The following is a 20,177-nucleotide window of genomic DNA, read 5'->3' on the forward strand; positions in this document are numbered from 1 at the left end:
CTGGGCTGCCCCACAGGCCATTTCTATTGCCTATTTGTACCTGCAGATGTCTTATATTCTTGTTTTGTCACATGTCTTATAGTTTTATTGTTGAAAACTGGACATTTTAAATAATATATTGTACTGAACCTCAATACTGATCCCCTCCCTCTCCTGAGGCTTGTTATCATTATTGTTTCCTTGTTGATTTACTTCTTTAGTGATTTTGCTAAACTAAATCCGTGAAGCCTGACTCCTCACTCTTTGTGCAGCCTTGGGCGGTCCTGCTTAGTTTTTCCCTTCTTTTCATCTTTTAGACTGATTACCCAGGGGCCACTACTGGAATAGCATAAGGGACTTGTTGGTTAAAAATTTGCAACTTTTATTGTCAGACCTGCATGTGGCTTGAAAACATTTCCCACAGTTCAGGGAATGTGCATGCCAATCCAGGGACTAGTACCTTAGAAGTTTCTTTTCCACTTGCTCCAGAGAGGACACTTTTTGGCATGGACACAGTCTTCCAGTCTTCCAGATCATCAGGGGTGAATGATTTATTCATAAACGTTCTTCCTAGGAGTTATCTCTGGGTCAGAGTCGTTTATTCGACTGATGTTTGCTCAGAGGTCATGCCTAAAGCCATTGTGTCCTTGAGGCTCCAGCCTTTGCTGATGAATCTGTGTGTGGCTTGCGGAATGCTAATGCCATCTCATCCCACCCTTCTTGCTCCTGAGTGGGTACAGCCTAGCACATGCATGTGATTTCTTGACACTCAGGATTGCATCTAAGCCCAGGAGGGCTCTTCCAGACCCTTTTCCTGGTTTTCTTTGTGAAACTGGCTGCTCTGTTGCTTCCCTTTTTCTTAGGAGTTATCATGAAGCTACCAGTTCCGCTTAAAACCTCTCTACCAATATCTCCATTGTTTTCTACAATGCCTTTAGGCATGAACTTCTTTTAGCTCTGTGCCAAAAGTCTGCACCTTTAGGCACATAGGCAGAGCTTATCACCCTCAAGGTCTGCTCTCCCCTTGGGTGGAACCTGCGTGTCACTACATCTGGGTTAGAGGACAGGTACAGAGGACAGCTGCCTGTTTCTTCCTCAGTGGTGCCCTAGATACAAGTCAGCGTGGCTGGGGATGGTGGCATCTGGTCTTCTTAGCTTGTTCCTCCGTGGGTGGAACATCTGCCTTATGATGGGATTGGGGGTTGGGAGGTGATCAAACCCCAGCTTGTCGTATTTAGAATAGAGCTTCTACCACAGTCTTTGGGGAATAGGAAACACTGTTTGCCTGCCCCCGACAGGGCGAAACCATAGCCATAGTTGGACCTTAGAGGATAAGAACCCTATTTTCTTGCTCTACTCTCCTGGAGTTTCCATTCTGGAAATCTTGCCCAATACTCAACGTTAAAATTTGAGCTCACATCTTATCTCCTCCCAGAAACCTTTCCCGATCCCCCCGGGTTGAGGTGTGGGGCCATCCTCTTTTCCTCATTCTAATTCCTCAAGTTCTTTCCTAGCCTTCTATTTCATCAACCCTTACTTAGTCTTCAAAATGCAACTAAGGTCCATCCTCATTAGCACTGTCTCCTTTGTCTCCACTCTCAGGCCTGGGGACACTCCCCTGTGTTCCATGAGCACCCCATACTTCTATTTTTAGTGCTTACTACATGCTATTTAAATTACATGTTTATTTCACATCACTAGTGTCAGTAAACTTCCAGATTACATTTTGTTTTCTTTGTATCTCTAGTCTCTAGGCCAGCACCAGACACACAGCAAATACTTACGGGTTAATCCACCACATGCGTATTGAGGGAAAACTATGTGCCAACTACTGTACAAACTATCGGAGATAGGAAGGTATGCAGTAACAGACGCTATGTCAGCTCTCACGGAGCACAGATGACTTAGTAGATGAAATAGCAGAGTTACACGAGACTAAAAGACAGAGAAATACTGAGATGAGCTTGCACCTAAGTTCAAAGAGTTGTCAATGGATGTACTTGGAGTTGTGATGAGAAAGGGCTGGCTGAAATGAAACAAAAAAGCAAATGCTATTTAACTAGGTCGAGAGGTTTAGTGGGTCAGAGTTCAGAGCAGAGGGTGATGCTTATCAAGCACCTTAGGGTAGAGTGACCCATGTGCAGGATCTGAGAGAGTGCTGGGCCTGCAACACCCAGCGTGAAGAAGGGTGCTGTGAGGATAGTTCAAAGGACAGGTAGTACTCAGATGATGTAGGGCTTGTAGGGTGTGTTCGGGATCTTGGCTTGTATTTCAGAAGACTGGTCAGCAAACTATGGCCAATTCTAATCCATTCCCTGTTTTTGTATGGCCGGTGTCCTGGAAATGGGTTTTGCGTCTTTAAATGATTTTTTTAATGAGAAGAATTTCAGGATGTGCGACTATGTCAGGGTGTGTGAACATTGTATGAAATTTCATTTACAGTGTTCCCCCCCCCCAAAAAAAAGACTCCTGGTATTGGAACATAGCTGTACACATTCATTTATGCACCGTCCATGCCACTTTTGTGCTATTATGACAGATGTAAGTAGTTGTAATAGAGACCATATGGCTCTCAAAACTATCTGGCTCTTGACAGAAACAAGTCTGTCAGTAGTAGTTCTGTAGTAATGGAGGATACTGACATGTTTTCATCAGCACATTTAAAGGGCACATAATCATGTAGCCACGCTTTGGTTTTGGAGGGAGGGCAGTTGAGAGGAAGGCAGACTAGGTAGGGGGTGTGTTAGCTTGCATGCTTTGCCAGGAAGACTCATGGGACTCAGCATCTAGTCTCCTCATTACTATAATTTTGTTACAGCAAAAAGATATGAAGCAAAACCATCAAAGAGAGAGAGGTCGTGGGGCAAAATCCAGAGGGTACAAAGCACTAGAACCCAAGAGTCCTCTCCCAGTGAAGTCACACAGATGTGCTTTTTTCCTTTATCACCACTAGTGACAGTACCTTGTGAAATGTTCTCTACTGGAGAAGTCTTCCTGAGCCTGGGAGTCCAGGGTTTTATAGGGGGCTGGACGTGTAAGCTCCATCTGCCTGGCCTGTGCTGTAATTCCAAACTCCCTGCAGGAGAGCAGCTCTCAGCCTAATCCATGTTGTGTGCACAAAGAATTTTGCAACAGGGGTGCGCCTGGGTAGCGCAGTCGTTAAAGCATCTGCCTTCGGCTCAGGGCGTGATCCCGGCGTACCGGGATTGAGTCCCATATCGGGCTCCTCCGCTGTGAGCCTGCTACTTCCTCTCCCACTCCCTCTGCTGTGTTCCCTCTCTCGCTGGCTGTCTCTCTGTCACATAAATAAATAATATCTTTAAAAAAAAAAAAATTTGCAACAGGGAAGCCCCTCTTCTAAGTGAATGGTGGGAACCTCGTCAAGATCCAAGTTCCCAGGTACAAGTAAAGGCCCCAGCTGGCAAGCAGGGCTTCATAAGAACAGCTATTTCAGTCCTGCTGTTTGAACTCTTTTCCGTGTGTGAGGTTACTGCAGCAGTCCCCATGAAAACGGTAGTAACTTGGACGGAGCTGTCCAAGTGTAAATGCCAAAAAGTAGACAGAGTTGAAAGATATTTAAAAGGTGATAGATACATGATTTAGCCATGAACTGGATATGGAAGGTGAAGGATAAGAAAAAGGCGAATGCAAGAATCTGGCTTCCCAGTAGTGTTGATAAACTGATGTATTCTAAAGTTCCATAGTGATTCCACTTGGAGAATAAATTTAGATGATGGCGGAAGCGTTTCAGCTGGTTAATGTGCCAATCTCACCTTGTGGAAGTCCTGCGATTTTATATGTGTTTAGTTTGGAATATGCATATCTATCTGCATATACAGATATGGATCGATACATATATACACACAAATATTACTTGGGGGTTTCTCTGAAGATACACTTAAAATGTATGCCTGAACCAGTTGAAAAATCGCATAGCTATCAGAAGGATGTGGAGATTTAATATCGGCTTTATTCCTAGATTAGAGGGTGGAACTGTGATGAACAGCAGCCAAATCTGGGCCCCGTACCACTGCCCTCACTCACGCCAGGCCACTCCTTGAATCCAGAGCTACGGCAGAATAGTATGGGAGGCATATGTTAGGCTCGTTGCCACACAAACCATGTCTTCATGTAGCGAGCCCTGACAGCAGAACAGGGTTGGCTCCATAGCTGCTTCTAAAGAGCAGGCCCTGGGCCCTAAATTACCTAACGCATACCATTCACAGGTGAAAAGTTCCTTTGTGTTGGAGGTGCCTGGGTGGCTCAGTTGGTTAAGAAGACTTTTGATTTCAGCTCAGGTCATGGTCTCAGCGTCCCCGCGTTGGTCTCTGTGCTCAATATGGAGTCTGCTTGGGATTCTCTCTCTTCCTCTCTCTCTGCCCCTCCCCCTGCTTGTGCTCTTTCTCAAAAATAAATAGATAAATCTTCAAAAAAAAAAAGTTTGTTTTTGTTCTGTTTTTTAGAAAGACTATGAAAAGACACTAGGAAACAGATCTTAACCCTGCTAAATATAGAAAAAAAAAGGAATGTATGGGTTTTTAGAAACTTGGAAGTCCATCACTCATAAACCCCTCCTTGAGTGAGAAACAGTAGAACTGAGATCCATGTTGTTGGCTCTTGAGTGAAGAGGAAGCTTCCTCTTGAAACTGTATCTTGAAACTCTACACACAGTTTTCTCATAATAAAGTTATTTGGCAAAAATGTGTATATATAGTGTGTATATATATTACGTATATACATATGTGTGTGTTTAATTCATATTCATGTATTTAAATGCATACCAGATTTGGACTGGGGGAAAAGAGGAGTGAGAGAGAGGGAGAGAGAGAGGGAGAGAGAGAGTGAGAAAGAGAACTGGTTTCTTTTCTACTGGCAAACATAAGCTAGGGCAGTTCCAGAATATATTGTTTTCTCTTCACGAACACTGGTGATTGTACCAGTTTAATTTAAACAGCTACATGTATAAAAAATTTTTGGTAGTGATTTTTTAAATTGCTTATATTTAACACAGAACATTGTGTAATTTTAAGGTGTACAACATGTTAATGTGATATATTTATATATTGTAACATGATTGTGGCTATAGCGCTATTTAGTACCTCTATCACATTACATAATTGTTCCTTTCTTTTCAGTGGTTGGGATAATTAAGTTTTAGTCTCTTGGCAAGTTTGCAGTATAATATTGTCTGTATTCATTCTACTGCGCATTGGATCTGTATGGTTTATTTAGCACTCGTTGCATGTTTGTACCCTTAGACAACATCAGTCTTACCCCCCCCCCCATGCTCCATTCCTGTAGGAAACATTCTGAGTGTACTGGTGTTGAGGTTACCCCATCTTTGTCTTTTTATGCTGTCGCTAAGTATAAGTAGGGGCGTGCGTGTTCTAGTGAGGCATTCCAGGGGGTCATGATCTTCAGTTAAAAACCACACTGTGTGCTTGCACTGAGGACGTGGTTCTTTTGCTGAATTTGCATCAAATTTGTGTTCACATATTTCAAAACACTGAAGCCCGTGCTATGCCAGGTGTGATCTGGTTGGGTTGGAGAGTGGTTATTTTCATATGCAGTGACATTGATCTAAGGAGGAATGATTTAAATGTGTAGAGATGGACAGGTGAGAAATGATCAGAATCTCTGGAACTAATTTGAAACTTTTTGAATTCTCTAACTGAAAGAAATAAGGCTTCTCCTTTCTTGTCTGACATAAGCTTAATGTAACCCCCCCCTTTTTTTTTTTTCCATCTTAAATGCTCTGAGCTGTGTGAATAAGTTACTGGAAAGAGTATGTAACTGGGTGGATGCATAACAGATGAATAGATGAACAGAGAGACGTATGGATGGGGAGATGGATAAGTGGATGGATGTGTGAGTAGGTAAATAGAGAAATGCATGGATAGTAGGATAGAATGAGTGGAAGGATAAATGATGGATGAATGAGTTGACTAGTAGCTAACTAATGAATGGGAAAATTAATTCATCAATCAGTGGATGAATGAATGAGGGAATAGGGAACACATAAGGATGAGGGGCGGTAAACTTTACAACACTTTCTTGCGATGTTTAATTTACCAAATGTCCCAGAAAAAAAAAAAACCACATAATTTTACCATGTTCAATAAAAATGTGTTATTGAAAGGAAGAGATTTATTCATTCATTAATTATACAGGTATTAGTTACTCAGATGATGATCGTTGATACAGGAACACACTAAGCCCTGTGGAGGCTAAGTAGATAAAGCAAAGTGACAGCAGCAAACAGGCAAAATAAGTATCTGACCCCCATTTTGACAGCTACAATGACAAGACGTGTAACCTCTCTAACTGTGAGGATAGACCAGTGACATGTGACAAAGGCCAACAAAAATTAAGCTGTTATTTTTGTCGTCTTTGGAGGAGGCTAGTGAATTGGGTTACAAAGACAAATTTTTGCTCAAACCAAATTGACAGCTCCAACTTTCAGATAATTATTTCAAAGACCAAAAAAAAAAAAAAAAATCAAAACAAAAACCAAGGTGTACCTCAACTGTTTTACATCTATTACCTCAGTTAAGACTTAGAACAGACTTTTGATGTAGCTAAACATTTTAGCGCTATTTTATTAAGAAGGAAATCCCACTGAAAGTTTAGGTTAATTATCTTCCCAAAGTTATTTGTAGCTTTAAGTTTTTATGACACATTTTTCACGTGAAAAATTAATTAATCGAGACAGTGATTTCAAAATTTCTGGTTTTCTTTCTGTGTTATCTGTGGAGGTTTCATGAAATATTTTTCCCATGAAAACTTTAGTTCATATTTCAACATTTTTGTTCTTGGTCAAATGGAGGGAGCGTATTTCATGTTGCACTGCAGTTTACTATCATTTGGGAAGCAATGGAATCCAAAACAATGTAATAATTGGAAACAAAAATGTGTATTATATTATACAACCTCAGACAAATAGTCTTAACCAGATAAAAGTTTTAGAATCAGGAATATGAGTACAAATCACCAAATTCTGGTAATATACCCTTGGGCCATACAAAGTGTGGCCTCTTTAAAGTTTTGCTAAGGGTAAAAATAATGCTTAGTTATAAAACTTTAAAAAATAATATACTTAAATACCAGCACAATTCTTGGCAAATGGTAAGTACTCCATACATTTTCCTTGGTATTGTTATCACCATTCGACAAATGAGAAAGCTGAAGATTCGAGAAAGTAAGGGCCTGCCTTGTCAATAATTTAAAGCTACTAACTAGTAAAGGAAAGACCATACACACACCTTTTAGGTTATATTTCAGGACTCTTTCCAATACCCCTAATTATAAACATTTAGTGATAAATATTTGTTAAAAAAAAAAAAGTCAACAAAGTTCACGTGATTGTTCATGTAGATTTGTGCTCAGGAGCCAATTATCTTTTATCCGTACTGCTGATTTCGTCATGACCTTAGTTAGTTTGAGTAAAATGTATGTAAGCATTAAAGAAAAAATATAATGTATGCTATTAGTATCAGAAGATCTTCAATCAGCTTTTCCTATCTGGGAATTGGGGACTTAGTTTTCCATAGCATGGAAAGAAAACCTCCATTCTTCTTGCCAGTCTAAACATACTAAAAGTCAAAATTTAAACCAGAACTTTATACCATCCTTTGTCACATATGCCCTATTTAAGGTAGGAAATGGTTGTTAGTTTACGCATTATATCCTCCACTACAGTGCACGTTCTTGGAGGGCAGAGTCTATGTTTTATGTATCTTTGTAATCCTTACAATTTTCATATTGATTAGCACATGGTAGATAACTGATAATTATTTGTGGAATCAACCTGAATTGATTTGAATACAAGTCATCAATGTGTTAAGAATTTAACAGTTGTACTGACAAGTGAGCCAGGGCAGAATTTTAGGTCTGGTAATGAGATGACTAAATATTAAATTATGTGGTAATAGCCTTATAAAAAATGAGACATCTCCCTTTAATAATAATATAAATTATTATTACTAATATAAGTTATTATAATGCAAATGATTATTGTCATAATCATTATCATTCTTTTGTTGAATACCATCTGTGTGTCCTGATCACATTTAAAAATGTTTCTAATCCTTACAAAGTCCTTCTCAGTCATATTCTAATGTAAAGATAACGCATTTAATCAACAATTTTTGAGGAGGTGGTGGGAGACTAATGCTGCTGCACACTTTCCCAGGCACTTATATGATTCATCAGTGAACAAAAGTTTCCTTCAGGTAGGTGTGATAGGCAATACTCAATAAACAGAAAACATAATTTATGTAGTATATTAGAAAGTTAAGTGCTATAAAAAAGAAAAAGAAAAAGTAAGGAGTAATAGAGGATTGGAAATTCCAGGTGGGAAGTGAGGCAGTTCACAATGTTAAGAGTCTAGAACGGGCTCATTAAACAGGTAACACTTGAGCCAAGAATTAAGAGATGAGGAATTTGAGAAACATAAAGGTAGGCTTTAGAGTCATCAAGAACTAACTTTCAGGGGCACATGGGTGGCTCAGTCAGTTAAGCAGCTGCCTTCAGCTCATGGTTGTGATCTCAGGGTCCTGGGATCAAGCCCCGCATTTGGCTCCCTGCTCAGTGGGGAGTCTGCTTCTCCTTTTCCCTCTGCCTCTGCCCCTCCCTCCTTTGTGCTTTCTCTCTCTCAAATAAATAAATAAAATCTTAAAAAAAAAGAAGAACTGACTTTCAGTATGTTTCTTCTGCATATCATTTATAGCTTACTAGAACTCTATAAACTTCTGTTTGCACATCTAATAAAACCAGAAAGGAACAGTTAGTTGCTTGGCCTGGATGTTTGACTATTAAATAAATGTGAAAATTCTATACAACTTGATTTGCATATGCTAAGCATGATTTAATATGTTAAAAAACACAGTATGCTGAAAAAGGTAGCTCATGTTATATACCATTGCAAGGGAGGTGAGATATCAACATAGGTTTGCAAGGTCTTTGTTCCATCTCTGGGTGAGTGCCACATTTCTAGGGCTTCAGGTATTCCCTAGAGTTTAGCTCACTCTCTAATTGCCAGATTCTGTATCTTTGGGCTCCACTTTTAAATTCGAGTGAAAAGAACAAAATAAGTCTGGTGGGAAATAGGCCGTGGAAATATATTAGAAGTCTCTACTAAAATGCATTAAAATAAATTTAAAGGGAAAAAATACAGATTTAAAGTAGTAGGGAATTTGACAAGCTGGTATGTAGATGCTTCAGGTCCTGCTGCTTTCAACAAAATTCACTTAGTAGAATGAAAATTTTGAAAAGATGTTTGGGATAAGCATCCAAAGCAGCTGCTGTACTTTGGCGGTAACAAAATTAAAGCAATTGGCTTCATCCAGACTTCGAGTGGCAGGAGGATTTGCACAAATAGAGGGGACCATGACATTTAGGCAGATTCACATAGAAAAAAATACACCTATTCAAAATATTTACCACTGACTTAATCCTGACGTCTACAAAATTTTATGCCAAACCTTATCTGTTATCCCTTGAGCGCTCTTGTCAGTAATGTTAAACCATCACTTCCTGTGCCTGTTAGAAGGAAGTGCAGCCATTGTCTGTCATGCCAATTAACTGCCAGAAAAGAGATTTACATGATGGACTGAAAAGGTTTTCAGAAAAGCATTCATTGGGCTGGAAAAGTGAGGACTCAAAAATCTTCAAAATACTCAACTAGGTATAGAGTTCTTATAAACACTGGGGCTCAACAGACACAAATGAGGACAAGACAAATTAAGGAGAAAGTTTAAGATACCTGTTTTCTTAGTACATTATGGGGCATCAGTGTCAAATTTACTCATTTGTTCATTTGTTCATCCAGTACTTATTAAGCAACTACTAGGTACCCATCACTAATCTAAGAATTATTGATTCAAGGGTTAGCAAAACAGAAGCAATTCGTGTTGTGAGCCTGTTGCCTAGTGAGGGAATGAGGCACTAACAATCAGATAGATAAATGGGTAGATGACAACTGTAATAACCAGTATACATTAATGTAGACATGCAGATTGTTCAACCTTTAAAGGACTTCTGTACCAACTGGTAAATAACCATTGCCTCCTTCATCCATCTCTCCTCCCTTAGTTGTCATTCAGCAAGAAAGGGCTAACACCAGTTACAGCACAATGGCTCCGCCATAACACCCTGACAACCATGCACATCTTCACTTAGATCACTTAGGCAAGGCCCACATGTAGTTTAACCCAAGTCTTGGGGGATTGTGTTGCGATCTTCCATGGAACGTGCAAGGAAAGGTAGACAGGTAGTCTTATTTGTAGCTGTTACAAGACTGTTTCTTATCTGCTTCCTTATCTTTCAGGAGGTTGCTATGTAGCAATTTCTTATCTGCCTTCCTAATGTCAGTAAAGCACGAGACTTTCCATAATACACTTCTGCCCTTGCTTTGGGTATAGCTTCAGGCTTTGCTGTAGCTGGGAGGTGGATCCACAATGACGGAGAGAGACCCACCACATATGTTGCCTTTGATATGGCGTCCTGGTCTGATGTCATCCAGTGATACTAGACACGTGGAGTGCCAACACCATGCTGATCTTCCTTATGTTTTCAGTGTGAGTAATAAACTGTCCAAACTGATTGGACGCATGTCTCTTTCCTGGCTGAATCAATGGGCGTATGGCAAGCCTGCTTAGGAGCTGCCGCAGTGCTGCTGTTTAGGGACTGCTTGACTACTTGACACCTGTCAGGCAGGGAATGCTCAGGACCCTGTTTCAGCATTCAGGGCAGAGTCAGGTTTTATTCGTTCATGTCCATATCGTTCCAATCATTTTCTATTTCAAAAATCACAGCTGGTAAAAGTAATAGGAAGAAAACATATAATATTTCACAAGAGAATATGACAAGAATGCTAAAATTATATTTGCAGCTCAGAAATAGATCTCTATGAGAATTAGCATTTCATTTCTAAAGGATGAGTAAGAATTGACCAGGGAAAACAGGGTAGCAGGGAATTTTCCATGATTCTAAGCAGAAAGAGCAGGTACATGGTTAGACCCTGAGGTGTTTAAGGTTTTTAAGGTGTTAAGTAAACTAGAAAGAAGGCCATTGAGATATTATACAATGCTCTTGGGTCAAAATACCTCTTTGTCTCTTCTGAGAGCCTAGTAAAACACTTGTCATTCTACCAGTAAAGTTAAAGTGCCTGTGACTTCAAATAGAGCACCAATATAATTTTGTTGTCTTACTATGTAAAAGACACATTGACAGTTCTAATGGTGAATACAGAAATGTTTAAGAAGCCCGTAGGCTGTGAACTTCATAATAAAAAGGTATTGCTTTTATATTATGTTGTGCTTATTTGTAACGGACCTCATACCAGGATGTTGAAAATAATATCTGATAAATGAAAATGTGAGCAAAGGAAGGAAAGAAGCAAGGAGTGAGGGGAAGGAGGGAGGAAAGAAAAGAGAGAAGGAGGGAGGGAGGGAAGAAGGAAAGATGGAAAGTCCTTTACTTGGAGGGATATAGATGTATAAAATGCTGGGGTTTATTATGCCTGCAGTAAGTAGAATGGAAAAGAAGAAAGATATAATGAAGAAATTACATATAATGAACACACATAAATTTAAAAAATTAAATGAAGACATTAGACTCTGAAATAATTAACCTGAAAATACATAAATTCCAAATTAACATCACAGAAGTAGTGTAACTTCACATAGGCATCCCCTTCATTCAAGGCACTTTAAATGAAGAGGATGAACACATTCTAGACTACTCCCATTACCAAAGGTAGTGAGCAATACTATTTTTGGCCTAGCTTGGGTGGGGTAGATTGTCTTGTCAAAGAAAAGCAATTGCCTCTAAAGATAGTATAGGAAAAACTGTGGCAAGCCTCAAACTGAACATGAAGGAGTTTGTATTTTATCGTAAAGGCGATAAGGAAAAACTACAGTTTTCTGTTGATTTTTTTCTTTTTCTTTTTCTTGCTTTTTTTTTTTTTTTTTTTTTTTTTTTTTTTTTTTTTTAGTTAAGGAAAACAGGTTAAAATAAATGTTCATGAAAAATAAATACGGTGGAGTGTGCAGGGTGACTTCCTGGAGGAGGAAGGGGAGAAAAGTAGAGACGACAGGCAGAGAACACAATGATCCAGTTGCAGCAGTCAGTAAAGAGTAGAAACAAGGACCCACTTTGGTAGTTCTAATAAAAGCAGTAGAGATGGAACAAATGGAATTTGTGACTGAATGGGCATGGGAAGAAGGCTTGTTTTGAGAGTGGGGCAAAGACGATGTGTTTGGGGCATGGGATAATTAATGACCCTGTGAAGGTATCTCCATCCTAATCCCCAGAACCTGTGAATGTGTTGTCTCACATGGCAATAGGTGATTTACAGAGGTACCTAAGTTAAGAATCTTGACATGGACAGATGTTCCTGGATGTTTTGGTAACAATGTAATCACAAAAGTCTTTATAAAAAGGAGGCAGAGGCGCCTGGGTGACTCAGATGGTTAAGCACCTGCCTTTGGCTCAGGTTATGATCTCCAGGTCCTGGGATCCAGCCCCATATCAGGCTCCCAGCTCAGTGGGGAGTCTGCTTCCCCCTCTCCCTCTGCATCTCCCCCTGCTTGTGCTCTCTCTGTCTTTCTCTCTCTCCCTCCCTATCTCTCTCAAATGAATAAATTAAAAAATCTTAAAAAAAAAAAAAAAAGGAGGCAGGAAGGTCAGTCAGAGAAGATAATATGTCAGTGAAAGTAAATGTTCGAGCTCTGTGGCCACAGGCCAAGGAACATAGGCAGCCTCTGGAAGCTGGGAGAGGCAAGGAGCGAGTTTACCCTAGAGCTTCTGGAAGAAACCAGGCTTGTCAACACTTTGACGTTACCTAGTGAGATATATTTTGGATTTCTGACCTCCAGAACTTTAAGATAATAAATTTGTGTTAAGCCTCTAAGCTTATGATGATTTGTTTATGGCAGCAATAGGAAACCAATACGATGTACCATTGACAATAATATAAACAGAGAAGCTTATGACTTTCGTTCTATGCAAGATGATTTTGAGGAATCAGAAGAATGTGATAATTTGACATACCTTTCAAGAAATTTAAAAATGTGTGGAAAGATATAGGAACAGGACTGTTAGATGAGTCGTAGGTGTAATAGGAACCAAAGTTTTCCATGCATTCTCATCTTTAGGTAGAGATAAGAGGAAGAAGAACCAGAATATAAGGCAGACAAATAGCAAAAAAAAAAAAAAAAGGAACAGAGTTGGGATAAATGAAAGAAGGGTGGAAGGTTTTTGAGACGTCATAGTAGGCAATTTTCCAGGAAAGGAGATAATCAACTATTCACATAATACAGAATGTTCCCAGACAGTGAGCCCTGTGGTGAGCAGGATTAAAGCACTTACCCATCTGTGAAATAACAATAATGAAAAAATTAGAATACAAACACAAACATTTTTACGGAGTAATAATAATGTTCTGCAGGAATTAAAAAAAATTGTTTCTTGGGATAAGAAACAAGGACAGAGAAATGGAAAGAAGTTGAACATGAACCATGACTGAAGCTGTCTATTTTATAAATACACTGACGGCCTGTGTTGTTCAATTTAGCTTTTAAATCATTAGAGTGAAAGTAGCCCAGTGTGGTATGTTTGGAGTCAGGCAGATTTGGAACCAAAACTTCATTCTAGTTCTATGTTATTCTCTCTGGGCTTTTTTCCTTATTTGTCAAACATGGTAATACTATATACCTCTTAGGTTTAATGATAAAATTTGGGAGGTAATATACAGGAATGGTCATGTACCTGCCACCTCTGGTAATTAAAAAATGGTATGTATGATTATTAAATGGTATTTATTATTATATAATAGCAGGGAGAGGGAATAAAAAGAAAATATACATCAATATCAGATAACAGAATATATATATATATATATATATATATATATATATATATATATATATATATATATATGAAAATACCCATGAACACAATAATACAGAAGCAGTAACTATTTATACTTTATTTACATTCACAAAGTATTTGTTTATTTATACTCACAATTATTTGAAGTAGCTTTAATTTCTAAGATTAAGCAGCAAGCTATTTATGTAGTTTGAAGGACCACTTATCATCCAGGATTTTGAGCTGATGATACCTGCCTGAGAAAGGCACAGGTTAGATAACCTACATTTCTTCTCAATCTCTTTCAAATTAATAATTACATATTATATTATGATCTGGAATCATTATTCCTAGAAGTTATTGCCTCTTAGAAAATTTATGATAGACAAAGACAAAATTGATTCATAGTAACTTAGGAAAGGTTTTTACCTTCATGCAGTAGATAAATACAACAGTAAAGAAAAATAAGATACTTCCAGATCATATTTCTAAGCAGTATATTCAATCCAGGTTTCTAGAGATCACAGAAACTTCCCAATGCATAGTATAAAAGGAATCATCTGAGATTCATCTTTCATGGAGGCAAAAGTGACTTTATTTTTAGTGATAGTCATAGTGAATAAAACTTCCAGACATTTTACAGAATGTTTTGCAATTTCTAGATGTGTGGTTTAGAGTCTAAGTGTCATTAGTTAAGATCCAAAAAGCTAAGTAGAGTACCAAGGAAGCAGCTAGAAAGTGCTGTCATGATTCCCAAGACTAATGTAAGGAACAAAATTCTATAAGGAAATGTCTGGGCATTAAAGATGATTTGCCTATGGCTACCACCTACTCTCTAATGGTAAATAGTGAGTGGGTGGGTAGAAACACCTTCTCCCTCCTGGCCTACATCTTTTTCTCCATTTTTCTTTGATATCAATTCTACATGCATATACAAGTTCCATTATATATTTAAGAAGTCCTTTTTTTTTTTCAGTAAAATGAGTGAAATAGGACATATTCTATGAAATTCACCTGGCATAAAACTAAATTCAAAAAGGGTAGTTCTCTGCTGAAAACTTCCTCAGACTCATAGGCTACTTTGGGTCATATATTTCATCAGAATACCTAGTAAGATTTTATTTTGTGCTGGAAATTGTCATTTATACATTAGAGAGATTCTGGGTTTTATATTCTTTTAAATATAAATATTTTATGTTCTTTTAAAGATTGTTCGTTTTTGTTCAGTAATGCAGTTAAAAGACCAGTATTCACCTTGATGTAGACTTAAACATCCTTATACTATACTACTAATAGTAGAGAAAGAAAAAAATATACTGTCTATTCACTCAGATGAAGAGAGACCACTTTCCTTCCAGAAGCCACCAGTATATATCTTCTTGTCTCTGGCCTGATGTTAATTAGATGCCTAAACCCAATCACAGTCATTTGACTATGGAGTTGAGACAGAGGAATTCCTTTAAGAAATTACATCCCCATCCCTGGAACTGAGTGTTGAGATAACCTCTCCTAAAATGTATGACTGAGAAAGGGTGTAAGCCACTTTCCTCCAAAGTGTAGGTGTTCTTCAGGAGGAAAAGGGAATCAACATCAAAGATATAATGAAAAAATGATCCAGGATAGATTTTCTTTAAATGGCCATTAGTGTTACATGCATATACGTATACACACGTTGGCAATATTATACTTTTAAAAACTCGAATTTGGAGGAAAATTATATATGCCTGCTCTTATTTCCCAATGGAAAGTCTTCCTGAACTTTGTAACTTTGATATATTAAAACTTTTAATAGCACTTATAACCAGATGTTATTCTAAGCTATATTCCTGTGTAATTTAAGGTCTAAATTTGGTCCTTGTGCATGTGTTAGCCATTCAGTTCCACACCTGTCAGTATCACTCCCAACTTATTAATGTTGAATGAGCAGACACAGTATCCAAGAATCTGATGGCCAAAGATAATCTTGGTACTACAACTTCCTACTTTTTTGAGGCTGAGTAGAAGCAAATAGGAATTGTTGATTTTCTGCCTCCTAACTTTACGGTAAAGTGGAAAGTAGAGATGATGGTGATGGTGGTGTGGTTGACTGTGTTGGCTCTCTTGACTGTTATCCACATCTTTTAGGTTAGTGCTGCTGAGCAGGGAGTATGCGTTTCTTATATGCTAATAGATACATTGAATCATACATAAAAAAATCAATCCTATCATTACCCTTTCACCACCCAAGTATATCCTACTGAGTACTTGAGAACATTTCTTTTATAACTTTATTATTATCCTCATTGGAAGAAAAATCTTAAACACACAAAATTTCTCCAAACTTCTGAGTAGATTCCAAACATTTTTAATCTAAAGGTCATCAGTAAATTTTGAGCACATGTCATTTAATATATGTGTATTTGTTAGTTACAAATAGATTATATACATTCATATGTTTAGTGGTGAGGAGGACCAGCTATGGATGCAAGCTGCCTAGATTTGAATTCCAGATGTTATTGCCCAGCTGTGTGATTTTGAGCAAGGTATTTCATAAATCTGTATCTCAGTTTCTCATTTAAGAAGGATAGAAACAATGCCATGTATCAGACAGAGTTGTTATGTGGAATGAATATGTATAGAGAGAGTTTAGGCCCATTACCATCATGTTATCATTGTTATCATATTATTCTTTTACTACCATATCATGCATATTATAAGCATAAATAACATAGATGAGATTTAGAAAATGCCTAAATATAAGGGTATTTTTTTATTATGCTTTGTTAGTTACCATACAGTACATCCTTAGTTTTTGATGTAGTGTTCCATGATTCATTGTTTGCGCATAACACCCAGTGCTTCATGCAATATGTGCCCTCCTTAATACCCATCACAAGCCTATCCCAGTCCCCCACCCCCCTTCCCTCTGAAGCCCTCTGTTTGTTTCCCAGAGTCCATAGTCTCTCATGGTTCATTCCCCCTTCTGTTTACCCCCCCTTGACTCTTCCCTTCCTTCTCCTACCAATCTTCCTGCTATTTCTTATGTTCCATAAATGAGTGAAACCATATGATAATTGTCTTTCTCTGCTTGACTTATTTCACTTAACATAATCTCCTCCAGTCCCGAAAAAAGACACTTTTTGTGTTATATACAATACTAATGTCATCCTTTATAATCCAGCTCAATTTAAGTAGAATTCTTGAGGAAAACAGCAAGGCACAGCTCCAGAAGCAAGACTGGATGGTGCAGCCAAACCAAGCTCCAATGTTTTGTAGTCTGTAAAAATTACCTCCCTAAAGGCCCTGTCTCCAAATACAACCACATGGGAAGGGGTTGGTTAGAACTTCAAAATAGGAATTTGGGGGACTATAATTCAGTCCAGAACAACTAGAAGCATAACTGATTTATTATGTCAAAGTATATTCAGGGACTGGAGCTGGAACTTTGCAACTAGATATTTTGGTCCAGTGAAGAATTTACTACATATTAATTATTCCCGAACACACCATTTTCTGAAGCTTAACCAAAGGTAATACAGTATTTTTAACCTGAATTCTAAGTAGATTTCACAAAGTATTTTTTTTATTCTTTGCAATGAATGAAAGATGCTTAAAGTGAACAGGGACATTATGGAATTTACTAAAAAGATGTGCCTTTCTTTCATGTTATAGGCCCAACAACTTACTGATCTGGAACGAAAATTAGCTGTGGCCAAAAATGAGCTGGAGAAAGCAGCTCTGGACCGGGTAAGTTAACATCTCCGAGTCCTCATAATTGCAGTTTTCGCAGACAAAGCTAGGATAGACCCATTGATTCACTTGATTTATTGATGCACTTCCAGATGCTGTGCCTGAAAGATGTGTGTAGAATTCATGAGTGCTTGATATTCCCTTTGGAACCCAAATCTTTCCCCATTTTTGCCGCTACAGTAAATTGACTCAAGGTTGAGCCTTACGAGTTCATGACTTTTCATTTTCCACCTTACTGGTACATTTGTTCTGTAACACCATGAATAAACATGCTCTAAAGCACCAACAAAGATGCCATGGATTAACTCTGGGTGAATGAGTTATGAAACAGAGGGAAGTAGTCATTGACACTTTTCATTTTGGACATCGTAAATCAGAGTTCTGGAGGGAGAATCATAAAAGAAGAAGGTAGCCCTCCTAACCAACTCTGTTCCTATAAAGATAAGGCAAGAGGGAGTGACAGTCCCTCTTTATAACAGCTTTTCTTAAATATAATTCACATAACATAAAAGTCACATTTTTAAAGTTCACAAAGTTGTGCTACCATCACCACTAATTCCAAAAGACTTTCTTCACCGCTTTTTACCTCCTGTAATTCATTTTGGTTTTATTAATCTCTCATTGTGTTACAAATGTGTATGCTCAGGATAAACCACAACACCTGTTTGATGCTGACCTTTGCCTTTCAGTGCTCTTCATATGAGGCACATGTGGAGAATAGGCAGCTGGCATATGGAGAAGGAAGTAGAGAGGGAGAAATTGATTATATGATTCAGAATTACTGTTTTGCTTAATCATTGTGGAATGTGGCAAAATTTCTTAATGCCTCTCATTCTTTTTTTTCATTTTTAAATCAACTTTATAAAATCATAGGAAATAAACATTTGTTTATTCTTTAGTTCACTCAGAACAAAAGGGTGGAGTGACTTTAAAATAATCTCTTTGTTTACTCACACTCATATTAAACATCCAGTGTCATTTTCTGTAATACTGAGAACATATATCTAGCACATATTAATACAGGAAACTGAATCGGAGAAATCGATCACAGTATTTCGGACTTGAGAAGACAAACACCACATTATTCTCAGTCAAAAGCATGGGAAGTCTGTGTCAAGGGAACAGGCCACCCAGGAATAATCTGCATTTTACGAAGACTTCGACACATCCCCTGACTGAGATCAGTTCTTGATTGGGTTGGAGTTAGCAGCCATCATTCTGTCTACCACTGGAAAGGTAGACCCTCTCTTGTGGAAGGTATCCTCTGGAGAATTTTTGTTTCATTTATATACAATATTTGACATGTAATAAAAGTAATTATAGACATGTGGAGAGGGACTACAATAATCTGATCAATATACAAAAAGAAACCAAGAAAAGCGTAACTGAAGCTGATTCAGACACTGGAATGAGAAAACAAAGATTTCACAAAGATTGATTGATTGATTGAGTGTGTGTGTGTGTGTGTGTGAGACAATAGAGGAAAGTAAACAAAACATAAAAGGATAAAATTTTTCACTGGACTTGGAGTCTATTAAAAACATCAAGTAGGTATTCTAGAATTAGAACAATATAATGCATGTAATTGAGACTTTTAACTTTGTTCACTAGCAGATTGGATAATTGGACATAATAGAACTGAAGACAAGTAAAATGTAAGGAAAATTAATATCAAATGCCTATACTAACTTAGGGAAAGTACAAATAAATGGAAAGTAAACAGAAAGAGAATAAGAAATGTATATCAATTTTAAAAATGTTGAGGTATTTATAATTGGTGTCCCAAAAGGAAGGACAAACAGAAGCAATATTCGTAGAGATAATGACTTAAAATTTTCCAAATGGATAATTACAGATCATTCCAGGAGACAGATATCACAATCCTAAATCAGTATGTATTCAACAATATTGCTTAAAATTGTATATAAATTTTTAAAAGCACACTTAAGACCCATGCACTTTTTCATTCTGCTAAATTTTAGTACAATTTATTAGCAACAGATACTTAACTAAGAAAAATAAAACTGTGAATAAAAACAATGAGATGTCATCTCAACACCATCAGATTGGTACACATTAAAAAGTCTGATGATCCCAAATTCTGATACATTTGTAGTGGGAGTGTAATTATTAAATCAGTTTTTAAGTGTGTGTATCCTAGAATTTGCACTTATCCCTATGTGCTTGGAAACATGCATAAGGACAGGAAATACAACAATGTTTGTATTAATACCAAATTGAAATAATTTAAATTTTTACTGTTAGAATTACCATATAAATTTCATATATTTTCTAAACTCATATTTTCATAGTAATCAAGATTTAATATTAATAAATAAATATAAAGAGATTTATATCAATATTAATACATCTGTAACATACACTGTTAAGTAAAGAAAAATTCAGAATTATATGTATGGTATTTAACAGTTGTTCAAATACACAAATCATGTTTGTTTTGGATTAAATATCATATAAATAGATGAAGTAGAAAAATACCTATCGAATTCAAGGACCCAATTGCCTTTGGGGAAAGATGGAGTAAAATCACACTGAGGATGCTTACAATTATTCTACTGTTTCCCAAGTGTTTCATT

The 20,177-nt window shown here is 37.5% G+C and overlaps 1 protein-coding gene across 1 annotated transcript in view; it reads left to right on the plus strand.

Moving 5' to 3' along the window:
• The window catches only part of LUZP2 (leucine zipper protein 2), a 464,145-nt gene that overhangs the window by 359,529 nt on the left and 84,439 nt on the right, over positions 1–20,177 (plus strand). The window contains exon 8 of the mRNA XM_087855355.1: positions 17,503–17,577. Within this exon, the coding sequence (XP_087711481.1) occupies positions 17,503–17,577 (75 nt within the window). The remainder of the gene's footprint in view (positions 1–17,502; positions 17,578–20,177) is intronic.

Source organism: Ursus americanus, chromosome 24 (genome assembly GCF_024610735.1).
Source record: "Ursus americanus isolate L20-20 chromosome 24, mUrsAme1.1.p, whole genome shotgun sequence".
Taxonomy (NCBI): domain Eukaryota; kingdom Metazoa; phylum Chordata; class Mammalia; order Carnivora; family Ursidae; genus Ursus; species Ursus americanus.